The sequence below is a fragment of the Dendrobates tinctorius genome, unplaced genomic scaffold (genome assembly GCF_039654945.1).
Source record: "Dendrobates tinctorius isolate UK_male_01 unplaced genomic scaffold, ASM3965494v1 ptg000162l, whole genome shotgun sequence".
In the NCBI taxonomy this organism is placed as follows: Eukaryota; Metazoa; Chordata; class Amphibia; order Anura; family Dendrobatidae; genus Dendrobates; species Dendrobates tinctorius.
In genome coordinates, this window is record NW_027361829.1 from 30,146,140 (window position 1) to 30,160,784 (window position 14,645).

The 14,645-nt window shown below is 40.2% G+C and overlaps 1 protein-coding gene across 2 annotated transcripts in view; it reads right to left on the minus strand.

Moving 5' to 3' along the window:
• Positions 1-1,052: 1,052 nt before the first annotated feature.
• PDE1C (phosphodiesterase 1C) overlaps positions 1,053-14,645 on the minus strand; it is a 1,540,979-nt gene continuing 1,527,386 nt past the window's right edge. For both annotated transcript variants that reach the window (XM_073549936.1, XM_073549937.1), the window contains 2 exons: positions 3,248-3,298; positions 1,053-1,788 (listed from right to left, as the gene is read on the minus strand). In XM_073549936.1, coding sequence (XP_073406037.1) covers positions 1,616-1,788; positions 3,248-3,298 — 224 coding nt within the window. In that variant the 3' untranslated portion in view covers positions 1,053-1,615. The remainder of the gene's footprint in view (positions 1,789-3,247; positions 3,299-14,645) is intronic.

Genomic DNA, 14,645 nt, shown 5'->3' on the forward strand with positions numbered 1-14,645 from the left:
ACGTATTTTTTATGGCGATGTCCCACTGCTCAATAGGAACAACAGTCCCAAGGTCGGATTCCCATCTCCTTAAATATATGTTCTTGCAAGAAAGTTCCTCTCTACTGAAAGAGGAATATATATTCCTTAAACTCCATGTATTTTTACTAGTAAGGTTGCACAGCAGTGAAGACACAATTATATGGTTAAAAGATTTACCTTTTAGAATTTTTTGTACCTTATCTTTCAGCATAAAGTAGGGAATAAATTCAGAGGAGGGGATATTATATTTGATTTTTAGTTCACTGAATGTGAGAAAATTAGACCCATCATGTCTATTTTTTACTTTTTTTATACCTAAATTACTGAGAGAGGGAAGTTAAATATTAAAGCCACCAATTGAAGCAGAAACCTCAAGGCCTGTTCGACTTTGTTAAATTTCTTACATGATTTCCATGCAGAAATGATGGGACTGAAAATAGGGTGAGAAGATATCCTTCGAGGCTCATGAAACAGGAAGTAGAAAAGTAAGTTTTGCAGAGAGTTAAATTTACTTGCGTCTCCCTCTAGGCAAAACCAAGCTGGAGGTTTCAGTTTGTTACTGAGCCAATACCAGCTCTGCTTAATTAATAAGGCCATATACTATGCATGCAGATTAGGCAGGCTCGTACCTCCTCTGCTTTTATTCTTATATAAAATTTCTGACGACACTCTAGGCCTCCTGTTGTTGCACACAAATGATTTTAATAGGCTTTGTAAATTTTGTATGGATTGAAATGGAAGAGTGATCAGTAGCGTACGAAAAAATAGATAATTTTGGGCAGAATGATGGATTTCACAAACATAGAGAGTTTAGTTTGCCTGAAAAAGGAAATGGCCTGAGAGACAGTTGCAAGGATCACATTTAGGTTTGCTTTGACAGTTGCTTGGATAGAACTATGTCTAGATATTTTAAGCAAAGTACCTTTCATTTTGAACAGTATCTTCTGTTGATGTTTGGACCACTCTCCTGACTTTGTCATATTTCTAACATGCAATCAAAATTCACAGTCGATAAACTTGTAGCCAGTCCAGATATTTGAAACGCTTTATGTCAAGATTATCTAATGAAGCAATGAAGGTAACTTTGTTAATGTATGCTCTTAAGAGGGATTCATTAAAGTCAATGAAAGTGGTATTTTGTGTAGAATTTGGAAAAAACATTTGTAAGATTAGTTGTGTTAAGGTGTTCAAATTGCTTGTTTCATTGGTTGATTGCAGAGAGTTTGTAAATTTTGCTAATAAAACCTAACTTGCAATGGAGGTCAAATCATTTTGATTACAACTTTGTAAATCTGTCCAGCTTCTCTTGCTATGGATCCTGCTGCCTGTGGATAAGACGCCATGAATGACAACCCTGATGCCTCATAATAAGGTATGTTTGACACTGCACCAACTGAACATAGAGGATTCCAACATTTTGCATTGCAATTAATGAATGTATGTTGAGCGTTCTTTAGAAATGCTGCGTATTAAACTGTTATATTTTGAATGTTATGTTGCAAATTTCAGCATTTTACTTACTATTCTGAAATTCAACTGCCAGAGAAAACAAGTCCATAATGTTAACTAAGCCAATATGGATTTGAACTATTGCTTATAATTTTTTGTTCCAATTCTGAGAAATATGTTGGATTTTCTTCATTCTTCCTCTTTGGTCGACTGGTCTGAATTTTGCCACATTTTCATCTGTTTTCTTGTGGAAGCTTGGCAGGCGAGTTGTGGTACAATAGGTGGGTCTCTTAAAGTACCTGAGCTGTGGTTTCAGCACTAGGAAACAAACAAATGTCAGTGAACTGGGGCCCATAATTCAACAGTCCCACAAAACTCCATTGGAAGATCATTTTTAAGTTTCACTTGACACCAAAGTCTATGTGTAATCCAGAAATAGCCCATTACGCCTTACTAGCGAAATGTTATCTAGATGTGCAAAGATGACAGAAAGCATGAAACCTCAGCCTGACACTGGTCACATGGATACACGTCAATATTTTACACTGACTGTTCTACAGGAAGTTGATAATTTTGCAAATTGCAATCATAATTATGTTATATTCAGACCTTAGGGCATGCCCTTTAATTTATGGTCTTAGATGTTATAAATCTATAAAATTTACTGTTAACTTACAATTTAAATGTGATACCTTATAAATAAAAATTTTCAACCCAGTCAAACTGAACTAACTCAGCTAGAATTTAGTAACCAATGCATTTATAGACACTCTTTAAATGGAATCTATCAGAAGGTTTTTCTTATGTCATCTGAGAAAATCATTAAGTAGAAATTGAGACCATGGTTCCAGTGATATATCACTGGGCTTTGAGTTGTTTGGATACTATCAGTGTTTTATCAGCAGAAGTTTATCATTAAAGGACTTGTTGTCTCGTGCCACCTAGTCAATCTGCTCTGTATAACCCCGCCCCATCACTGATCACAGCTTTCTGTCAATATACAGTGTACATAGAAATCTGCCAATCAGTTGTGTGAGCAAGTTTATACAGGCTTCAGCATTCAGAGCACTGCTAGTAAACAAACATTTTATCATAACTGCTGCACTCAGTAAACTAAGTGATACATCAATGGAATCAGGGTCATTGTACATGCATCATGCTGCTCTCAGGGTTATCAAAAACTTTGTGACAGATTCCCTTTAAAGGATCAATGTTTATTTTTAGGATTGCTACATCCAGTATTTGGCACTAAAGTTCAAGTCCTCTTCCTTTCTGAAGAGAATGTTTGCACAATAATTGGGTGACAAGTGTATAAATATAGTACTATTCATCTCATAAATCTTGCTTTTAACTGCATCTTGTTTAATACTTAAAGAGGTTGTCAACTACTTTTACATTTATGACCTATCCATAGGAGAGGTCATCAATGTCTGATTGGCCTGGGTCTGATACCTGACACCCCCGCCAATCAGTTGTTACCTGTGGCGATAGGGAAGTAGTCACTTATCAAGCTGTTCCGTCTTCTGGAAGTGGCGGAGGCTTGGTACTGCACATCCACCTCCTATTCAAATCATTATAAGGTGGATGTGTAGTGCTCTGCGGCGGCTGTCATCAGAAAATGGAGCAGCTCGGCAAGTGAGTACTTCCGTCCGGCCACGTCCAACGCCGATAACAGCTAATCGGCGAGGGTGCTGGGTGTCTGACCCCAGACGATGAATGTAGAAGTAGTAGACAACCTATTTAATACAATTCTGATTTCACATGAATAGAAACTTACCAGGCAATTTAAGCAGATATGGAGAATCAACAGTGCAGGAGGAATCATTAACTATATTACTCATCCCTAGATGAAAACATAAAAATATCCAGTTATTAATACAGTCACAATGGTGAGCTCATCAAAATTAACTATAGTTTTTTTAATGCTAGTTTGTGGTTTTCAAAAAAGTGCATGATTTATGTAAAAACAATAAGATTTTATGGTGCAAAGGTCATAAAGCAATATTGTAGATATCACCCAGTGTTCTGATGCAGCTTAAATGGAACCAGACTGCCTAATGTGAACCTGTGTGATACAGTTTGCTGAGCTGTATATCTAATCTGATAGTTTCCCTTTAGGAAATATGTAGACTTACCTTATGCTATAAAAAGCTACATACAAAGAACTCATCAGGCTATAGCCATCTATATATATATATATATATATATACACTCACTGGCCACTTTATTAGGTACACCATGCTAGTAACGGGTTGGACCCCCTTTTGCCTTCAGAACTGCCTCAATTCTTCGTGGCAGAGATTCAACAAGGTGCTGGAAGCATTCCTCAGAGATTTTGGACCATATTGACATGATGGCATCACACAGTTGGCGCAGATTTGTCGGCTGCACATCCCTGATGCGAATCTCCCGTTCCACCACATCCCAAAGATGCTCTATTGGATTGAGATCTGGTGACTGAGGAGGCCATTTGAGTACAGTGAACTCATTGTCATGTTCAAGAAACCAATCTGAGATGATTCGAGCTTTATGACATGGCGCATTATCCTGCTGAAAGTAGCCATCAGATGTTGGGTACATTGTGGTCATAAAGGGATGGACATGGTCAGCAACAATACTCAGGTAGGCTGTGGCGTTGCAACGATGCTCAATTGGTACCAAGGGGCCCAAAGAGTGCCAAGAAAAAATTCCCCACACCATGACACCACCACCACCAGCATGAACCGTTGATACAAGGCAGGATGGATCCATGCTTTCATGTTGTTTACGCCAAATTCTGACCCTACCATCCGAATGTCGCAGCAGAAATCGAGACTCATCAGACCAGGCAACTTTTTTCCAATCTTCTACTGTCCAATTTCGATGAGCTTGTGCAAATTGTAGCCTCAGTTTCCTGTTCTTAGCTGAGAGGAGTGGTACCCGGTGTGGTCTTCTGCTGCTGTAGCCCATCTGCCTCAAAGTTCGACGCACTGTGCGTTCAGAGATGCTCTTCTGCCTACCTTGGTTGTAACGGGTGGCAATTTGAGTCACTGTTGCCTTTCTATCAGCTCGAACCAGTCTGCCCATTCTCCTCTGACCTCTGGCATCAACAAGGCATTTCCGGCCACAGAACTGCCGCTCACTGGATTTTTTTTCTTTTTCGGACCATTCTCTGTAAACCCTAGAGATGGTTGTGCGTGAAAATCCCAGTAGATCAGCAGTTTCTGAAATACTCAGACCAGCCCTTCTGGCACCAACAATCATGCCACGTTCAAAGGCACTCAAATCACCTTTCTTCCCCATACTGATGCTCGGTTTGAACTGCAGGAGATTGTCTTGACCATGTCTACATGCTTAAATGCACTGAGTTGCCGCCATGTGATTGGCTGATTAGAAATTAAGTCTTAACACACAGTTGGACAGGTGTACCTAATAAAGTGGCCAGTGAGTGTATATATATATATATATATACTATATATATATATATACATATATATATAAATATATGAGTGTATGTACAGTATGTGTGTGTGTATGTGTGTGTATTGGCCACTCCACATAGCAACCAATCACTAAGCATCTTTCATTTCACCAGAGCTGTTTAAAAGAAACCAGCTGTGATTGGTTGCTATGAGCAACAGCTTTCCTTGTAGACAGTTGTGGTAACTGAAGCCTATTATTCTTATCGTTTGTATGGTGTTATCAACCTTCTGTAAAGCTGGAAATAACACAATTTATTACCATACCGACACAGACCTCCCTCTGATACAGACTGCAGGGGGAGCCCAGTATTACACAGGATAGGATTAGATACACGGCTCAGCAGACAGTATCACACAAGATAGGATTAGATGCACAGCTCAGTATTACACAGGATAGAATTAGATACACAGCCCAGTATCAAACAGGATAGGATTAGATACACAGCTTAGCAACAGGATGTGCCAAAGGAGAGGACATTTTCATTCCAAGAAATCCACTCATTCCATCTGATTTGCCTTTTGGTTTTAAACGCCTCCAGTTACCACTTAGCCTGGCATTTGCAATGTCCATTAACAAGGCTCTGGAACAGTCCTTGAAAGTAGTAGAGTTCGATTTGCAATCTCCATGCTTTTCTCATGGTCAACTTTACGTGGCCTGTTCAAGAGTTGGAACTGCCAAAAATCTGTTCATCTTTGCACCGAAAGGAAAGCCAAAAATGTTGTTTATCAAAAGGCTCTTGAATGAGTTGAAAATAAAATGCTATCAATACTTAGGTAATCGTTTAGATAATTTGTGTTGCAAATCTGTAGTGTTGAATATATGATATTTTTATGTGCAATGTAATCATTATAATTTATTATAACTAACCCCAGTTAGTTACTATGCCCAGGCAACGTCGGGCTCTTCAGCTAGTACTAAATAATACAGATACTGACTATTACACCTAGTATTAGTATTGAGCATTCCGATACTGCAAATATCGGGTATCGGCCGATATTCGCTGTATCGGAATTCCGATACCGAGTACTGATATTTTTTCAATATCGGATACCGGAATCGGAAGTCCCCATAATGCAATGAGCCACTGTTGTGGCTGTGATTGGCTGCTGAAATGATGTCATCATGATGCGCGGTCTGTGCGCATCATGATGCGCGGTCTGTGCCGACTGCGGGGGGTCTGTACGGGCCTCTCGGGGGCCTGAGCCGGCTGCCGGGGGCCTGTGTCGGCTGCCGGAGGTCTGTACGGGCCTCTCGGGGGCCTGTGCCGGCTGTCGGTAGTCTGTGCCGGCTGCCGGAGGTCTGTACGGGCCTCTAGGGGGCCTGTGCCGGCTGTCGGTAGTCTGTGCCGGCTGCCGGGGGTCTTGTATGTGTGCAGGCATCGTCCGATGGGACTACAAGTCCCATCGGGCGATGCCTGCTACAATGACAGTGATTGACACATTAGCCAATGATGGGACAGTAGTAGTCCCATCATCCGGCTAATGTGTTGAATGTAAAAAAAAACAAAACATACTACATACATACTACATATATGCTACATTCATACAACATACATATATACTACATACTACATACATGCTACATATATACTACATTCATACAGCATACATACATACTACATACATGCTTCATATATACTACATTCATACAACATACATATATACTACATTCTACATACATGCTACATATATACTACATTCATACAACATACATACATACTACATACATGCTTCATATATACTACATTCATACAACATACATACATACTACATGCTACATATATACTACATTCATACAACATACATACATACTACATACATGCTTCATATATACTACATTCATACAACATACATACATACTACATGCTACATACATGCTACATATATACTACATTCATACAACATACATACATACTACATACATACTTCATATATACTACATTCATATGACATACATACATACTACATACATGCTTCATATATACTCCATTCATACAACATACATACATACTACATACATGCTACATATATACTACATTCACACCGCATACATACATACTACATACTACATACATGCTACATATATACTACATTCATACAACATACATACATGCTACATACTACATACATGCTACATATATACTACATTCACACAGCATACATACATACTACATACTACATACATGCTACATATATACTACATTCCTACAATATACATACATGCTACATACATACTTCATATATACTACATTCATACAGCATACATACTACATACTACATACATGCTACATATATACTACATTCATACAACATACATACTACATACATGCTTCATATATACTACATTCATTCAACATACATACATACTACATACATACTTCATATATACTACATTCATACAACATACATACATACTACATACTACATACATGCTACATATATACTACATTCATACAACATACATACTACATACATACTTCATATATACTACATTCATACAGCATACATACATACTACATACTACATACATGCTTCATATATACTACATTCATACAACATACATACATAGTACATACTACATACATACTACATACATACAACATGCTACAGATATACAACATACATACATACTACATACTGCATACATACTACATACATACTGCATACAATACATTCATACAATACATATAGACATACAGTACGTACAACATAGAGTACACACTCACCATCACTTGTCACTTTGATCCCCGAAGCCAGTGTCATCTATGAAAAAATATGAAAATAACAAACAAGCCATATACTCCCTGATCCACAGAAATCCATGAGGGTCCCACGCCGATCTCCCATGGAGAACAGCAGCATCAGCTGATGCGACTGCTCTCTAGGGGTTTCAATAATCCAATGACGGGAGGTAAGTATCCTTCCGCACTGTATTCCTCCGCCACTGTAAAAAAATCGTCCCTAGTCTCACTTTTGGCATTGCTGTGTGAGAAAGTTCCCACACAGCTTTTGCCATAAAGTGAGACCAGGGACTATTTTTTTACAGTGGCGGAGGAATACAGTGCGGAAGGATACCTACAGGATACCTGTAGTATATATCCCGTCACTGGATTCCTGGAGCCCCGTAGAGAGCAGTCGCATCAGCTGATGCTGCTGTTCTCCATAGGAGATCGGTGCGGGACACGTGGATTTCTGTGGATCAGGGAGTATATTGTTTGTTATTTTAATATTTTTCCACAGATGACACTGGCTTCGGGGATCAAAGTGACAAGTGATGGTGAGTATGTACTCTATGTTATATGTACTGTATGTCTATATGTATGTATTGTATGAATGTATTGTATGCAGTATGTATGTAGTATGTAGTATGTATGTATGTTGTATGTCTGTAGCATGTTGTATGTATGTAGTATGTACTGTAGGTCTATGTATGCATGTTGTATGAATGTAGTATATATGTAGCATGTATGTAGTTTGTAGTATGTATGTATGCTGTATGAATGTAGTATATATGTAGCATGTATATAGTATGTATGTATGTTGTATGAATGTAGTATATATGTAGCATGTATGTAGTATGTATGTATGTTGTATGAATGTAGTATATATGTAGCATGTATGTAGTATGTAGTATGTATGTATGTTGTATGAATGTAGTATACATGTAGTATGTATGTAGTATGTAGCATGTTGTATGAATGTAATATATATGTAGTATGTATGTATGTATGTTGTATGAATGTAGTATATATGTAGCATGTATGTATGTATGTTGATTCAGAACACATGACACATGCACAAAAACTGAACGGGTCATAAGACCCTGTTCACACCACCCAAGAACTAAGACACAAAAACAGAACACAGTATGACAAACGTGCATAAATACTCTGCTGTAAAACATATGTAACTGTAAGCAGCAAGTGCTAGTAAAAGATGTTAACAAAACCAGGGAATTTTGTTGATACGTTTTTTTGCAAAAAAATGTGTACGCTAAGCCACTCCGCCGCGTCAAGGCATACCCTTCTCGGAGCAGTCCTATCTAATATATTTAAAAACCTGAACATGTGAATAATACCTTCATGAGCAGTGTTCAGAAAGGCGCTGCCCGGTATGGGCTCGCTGGGCAAAATGGCTTTTTATGCATGTCCCAAAGGAGAGAGGCGGAGATCTCCCAGAGCTTGCATAAGCAAGAAATCAATGGATTCAGAACACATGACACATGCATAAAAACTGAACGGGTCATAAGACCCTGTTCACACCACCCAAGAACTAAGACACAAAAACAGAACACAGTATGACAAACGTGCATAAATACTCTGCTGTAAAACATATGTAACTGTAAGCAGCAAGTGCTAGTAAAAGGTGTTAACAAAACCAGGGTATTTGGTTGATACGTTTTTTTGCAAAAAAATGTACGCTAAGCCACTCCGCCGCGTCAAGGCATACCCTTCTCGGAGCAGTCCTATCTAATATATTTAAAAACCAGAACATGTGAATAATACCTTCATGAGCAGGGTTCAGAAAGGCGCTGCCCGGTATGGGCTCGCTGGGCAAAATGGCTTTTTATGCATGTCCCAAAGGAGAGAGGCGGAGATCTCCCAGAGCTTGCATAAGCAAGAAATCAATGGATTCAGAACACATGACACATGCACAAAAACTGAACGGGTCATAAGACCCTGTTCACACCACCCAAGAACTAAGACACAAAAACAGAACACAGTATGACAAACGTGCATAAATACTCTGCTGTAAAACATATGTAACTGTAAGCAGCAAGTGCTAGTAAAAGATGTTAACAAAACCAAGGTATTTTGTTGATATGTTTTTTTGCAAAAAAATGTACGCTAAGCCACTCCGCCGCGTCAAGGCATACCCTTCTCGGAGCAGTCCTATCATAAGACCCGTTCAGTTTTTGTGCATGTGTCATGTGTTCTGAATCCATTGATTTCTTGCTTATGCAAGCTCTGGGAGATCTCCGCCTCTCTCCTTTGGGACATGCATAAAAAGCCATTTTGCCCAGCGAGCCCATACCGGGCAGCGCCTTTCTGAACCCTGCTCATGAAGGTATTATTCACATGTTCAGGTTTTTAAATATATTAGATAGGACTGCTCCGAGAAGGGTATGCCTTGACGCGGCGGAGTGGCTTAGCGTACATTTTTTTGCAAAAAAACGTATCAACAAAATACCCTGGTTTTCTTAACATCTTTTACTAGCACTTGCTGCTTACAGTTACATATGTTTTACAGCAGAGTATTTATGCACGTTTGTCATACTGTGTTCTGTTTTTGTGTCTTAGTTCTTGGGTGGTGTGAACAGGGTCTTATGACCCGTTCAGTTTTTGTGCATGTGTCATGTGTTCTGAATCCATTGATTTCTTGCTTATGCAAGCTCTGGGAGATCTCCGCCTCTCTCCTTTGGGACATGCATAAAAAGCCATTTTGCCCAGCGAGCCCATACCGGGCAGCGCCTTTCTGAACCCTGCTCATGAAGGTATTATTCACATGTTCAGGTTTTTAAATATATTAGATAGGACTGCTCCGAGAAGTGTATGCCTTGACGCGGCGGAATGGCTTAGCGTACATTTTTTTGCAAAAAAACGTATCAACAAAATACCCTGGTTTTGTTAACATCTTTTACTAGCACTTGCTGCTTACAGTTACATATGTTTTACAGCAGAGTATTTATGCACGTTTGTCATACTGTGTTCTGTTTTTGTGTCTTAGTTCTTGGGTGGTGTGAACAGGGTCTTATGACCCGTTCAGTTTTTGTGCATGTGTCATGTGTTCTGAATCCATTGATTTCTTGCTTATGCAAGCTCTGGGAGATCTCCGCCTCTCTCCTTTGGGACATGCATAAAAAGCCATTTTGCCCAGCGAGCCCATACCGGGCAGCGCCTTTCTGAACCCTGCTCATGAAGGTATTATTCACATGTTCAGGTTTTTAAATATATTAGATAGGACTGCTCCGAGAAGGGTATGCCTTGACGCGGCGGAGTGGCTTAGCGTACATTTTTTTGCAAAAAAACGTATCAACAAAATACCCTGGTTTTGTTAACATCTTTTACTGGCACTTGCTGCTTACAGTTACATATGTTTTACAGCAGAGTATTTATGCACGTTTGTCATACTGTGTTCTGTTTTTGTGTCTTGTGTATGTATGTTGTATTAATGTAATATATATGTTGTATGAATGTAGTATATATGTAGCATGTATGTAGTATGTAGTATGTATGTATGTTGTATGAATGTTGTATATATGTAGCATTTATGTAGTATGTAGTATGTATGTATGTTGTATGAATGTAGTATGTATGTATGTTGTATTAATGTAGTATACTTTATATGTAGTATGTATGTAATATGGTTTTTTTTTGTTTTTGTTTTTTTTACATTCAACACATTAGCCGGATGATGGGACTACTACTGTCCCATCATTGGCTAATGTGTCAATCACTGTCACTGTAGCAGGCATCGCCCGATGGGACTTGTAGTCCCATCGGACGATGCCTGCACACACACAAGACCCCCCGGCAGGCCCGCACAGACCACCGGCAGCTGGCACAGGCCCCCGGCAGCCAGCACAGACCACCGACAGCCGGCACAGGCCCCCGAGAGGCCCGTACAGACCACCGGCAGCCGGCACAGTCTCCTGGTAGCCGGCACAGACCACCGACAGCCGGCACAGGCCCCCGAGAGGCCCGTACAGACCACCGGCAGACGGCACAGGCCCCGACAGTCGGCACAGACCCCCGAGAGACCCGTACAGACCACCAGCAGCCAGCACAGGCCCCCGAGAGGCCCATACAGACCACCGGCAGCCGGCACAGGCCCCCGACAGTCGGCACACACCCCCGAGAGGCCCGTACAGACCACCGGCAGCCAGCACAGGCTCCCGACAGTCGGCACAGACCCCCGAGAGGCCCGTACAGACCACCGGCAGGTGGCACAGGCCCCCGATAGTTGGCACCGACCCCCGAGCGGCCCGCACAGACCCCGCACACACAGACACGCCCAGTGTCTGCCCATGCACCGCCCACACTCTTCCTCCCTCCCAAACAGGATGCACAAGGCAAGTAAGGTTTTTTTTAATTCCGATATTTCTGTCCCATTGACTTGAATGGGACTTCCGGTATCGGAATCGGCGATACCCGATACTTTTTGTGTATCGGGCCGATCCAATCCGATTCGATGTTTCTGAATATTGGATGGTATCGCTCAACACTACCTAGTATATAAAACATGAGAAATGGTACTGTGCAGTGTATACAGAATAATACAGATACTGACAATTACACCCAGTATACAAGACAGGAGAAGTGGTACTGTGCAGTGTATATATACAGAATAATACAGATACTGAGCATTACATCCAGTATACAGGACAGAAGTCATACTGTGAGAAAAGTGAAGTTTCTTCAGCTCACCCTTAGTTGATTCCCAATGAATTCAATGGGAAGGAGCATGAGATCATTTCACTGCCAGATGCTGAGGCAAGGTGGGTGTGTTTGGAGAAAAATACAGCTTTGGCAGATGAAATCAAAAAGTCATTATTAAATCCATTAAAATGAGCATTTTCTGTTGTGACAAAATGATAGTGACAACCAATGTGGCAAAAAAGTCAAGGGTTCCAGAAAATTGAAGAACTGAACGCATTTCGAACACTCCGTGTGTTCTTAGACTCAGTTTTGTGACAGGTTTGCTTCATTTACTTCAATGGTACTAATAGAGACTAGCGGAGTTAAGGGTTTGTTCACAAATGACAACAGATACGGTTAAGGGGTATTCCAGCCAGTCATCCACTTATGACATTGATGACTTATTGTCACCAGACACTCGGAGTATCATCAGGGCTGGCCCGAGAGATTACGGCGCCCTAGGTGAAACTATTTTGTTGCGCCCCTACTATTCTTGGCAGTAGATGAAAACTTGGGATATAAATTTAGGAGAAAAATAAACCACAAAAAAAATGATTAATTACCTCTCTCCTAACGCATTAATCTTCTGAGAAGTTGTATAGGACAAATATATACAAAGTAATCAATAACACAAAACAAAAACGACCATAGGTAATTAAAATTTTTGTTTCCTTGCCTTTTTCTTGAAAAGGATGACACTAAGTCACCGAGATTAATTTGTTTAGCAACTTCAGATTCTATCGAAATTGTTGCCAACCCAACCAACCTCTCTTGCGTCATATTTGCCCTTAAATATGTACACTTTTCTTTCCATCCCTAAAACTTTTTGCCTTTTGAAAAGATTTTTATAATTTTTTCTATTTTTTCTCTGGCGCTCCCTTTGGGTCGGCGCCCTAGGTGGCCGCCTAGTTCGCCTATACGTTCTGGCCGGCCCTGAGTATCATCTGTTCTCAAATCCGGTGCTGGCTGGATGTAAGCAATGAGCAGAGCAAAGCAGCTGATCAGTATGGGTGCTGGATGTCAGACCCACCCCAATCTAGCATCAATATCACCAGGTCAGGAAACCCCTATAAATTCTAATGTCTTAAAACATTTTGTGTGTATGCTGGTGCCAAATAATCTTACTTCAGAGAAGCAGAAAAGAGAGGAAATGTAGATCTATGACATACTTTTATGAAAAAGCTTGTATAAAATGTTTGTACAGGTCCATCACAGTACTCTAGTAGTGTTTAACATAAGGTAATTTAATGTAGTAATGATAAGTCTAGTGTGTACAATAAGTTTTCTACAGTCGTGGCCAAAAGTTTTGAAACTGACACAAATTGAGTTTTTCACAAAGTTACATGTGACAACATAGCATTTTATCTTTATTAGCCAGATGTCTATTTTCAGAAAGCCGTGAGGAATGGACTGTAATCTATATGTTAACTTTTGAATTTATTTTTTTTGTTCAGTTGGTCAAGAGACTGAAATGATGATTCTTCTTGTAGGTTAAATTATATTTTTAAATGGCTAATGTTTGCATCTAATATCGGCTCCTACAACATATTGTCTGCTTTCCTTTTAAAACAGTCATGCAGGGTCATGGAACAATGATGTTTGCTGATATGCTGATTACACATTGTCCAGTCCAGATATTTTGTTCACTTGCAAAACAGAGGAGGTTAAACTATTCAAATAGATTACATATTCAAACAATGCGATTTGGTCTCATCACCATTTTTTCCCTTTACCTGTGAATGCTGGCTTGAAGGACATTTGTTAACTATGAAAAGAATAGATACCTCTATATACAAATATACCTCCAGATATCCAGACAGTCAAGAGATCCAGAGATCCAAAGAACCAGAGACTCTCTACAGGACTGCAGCCAAGACATCATGGTTCCATCTCAAGGGACACAGATTTGTCATTCTACAGGATGCCAGCTTAGGGGACCATGGCCTCGGTTGGAAGTATACATTTCTACTCCGTTGAGCATCGCTGAAACATAGATATGCTTGGGGTGGTCTGGATTTGGATACGCCAGTCACCTGAGCCCCATGGATACATTTGTGAAAGCCAGGAATGGGATCCACCAGTCACCTGGCTTCATGGAGATGTTCGGAGAATCCAGGTTGTATCCTTCCGGTCAACTGGCCTTAAACCTCATTGACTGTCATCTTCCTAAGGTTGTTGTCACTTACTCTTTGTGTGCATGCCAGGTGGGGTAGTCGGCTGTAGAAGCTTTGGTCACAGCTGCTCTGTTCCTGGCGAGTAAGCGGAAGGGTGAGACATTGTAATTTTGCATTATCTT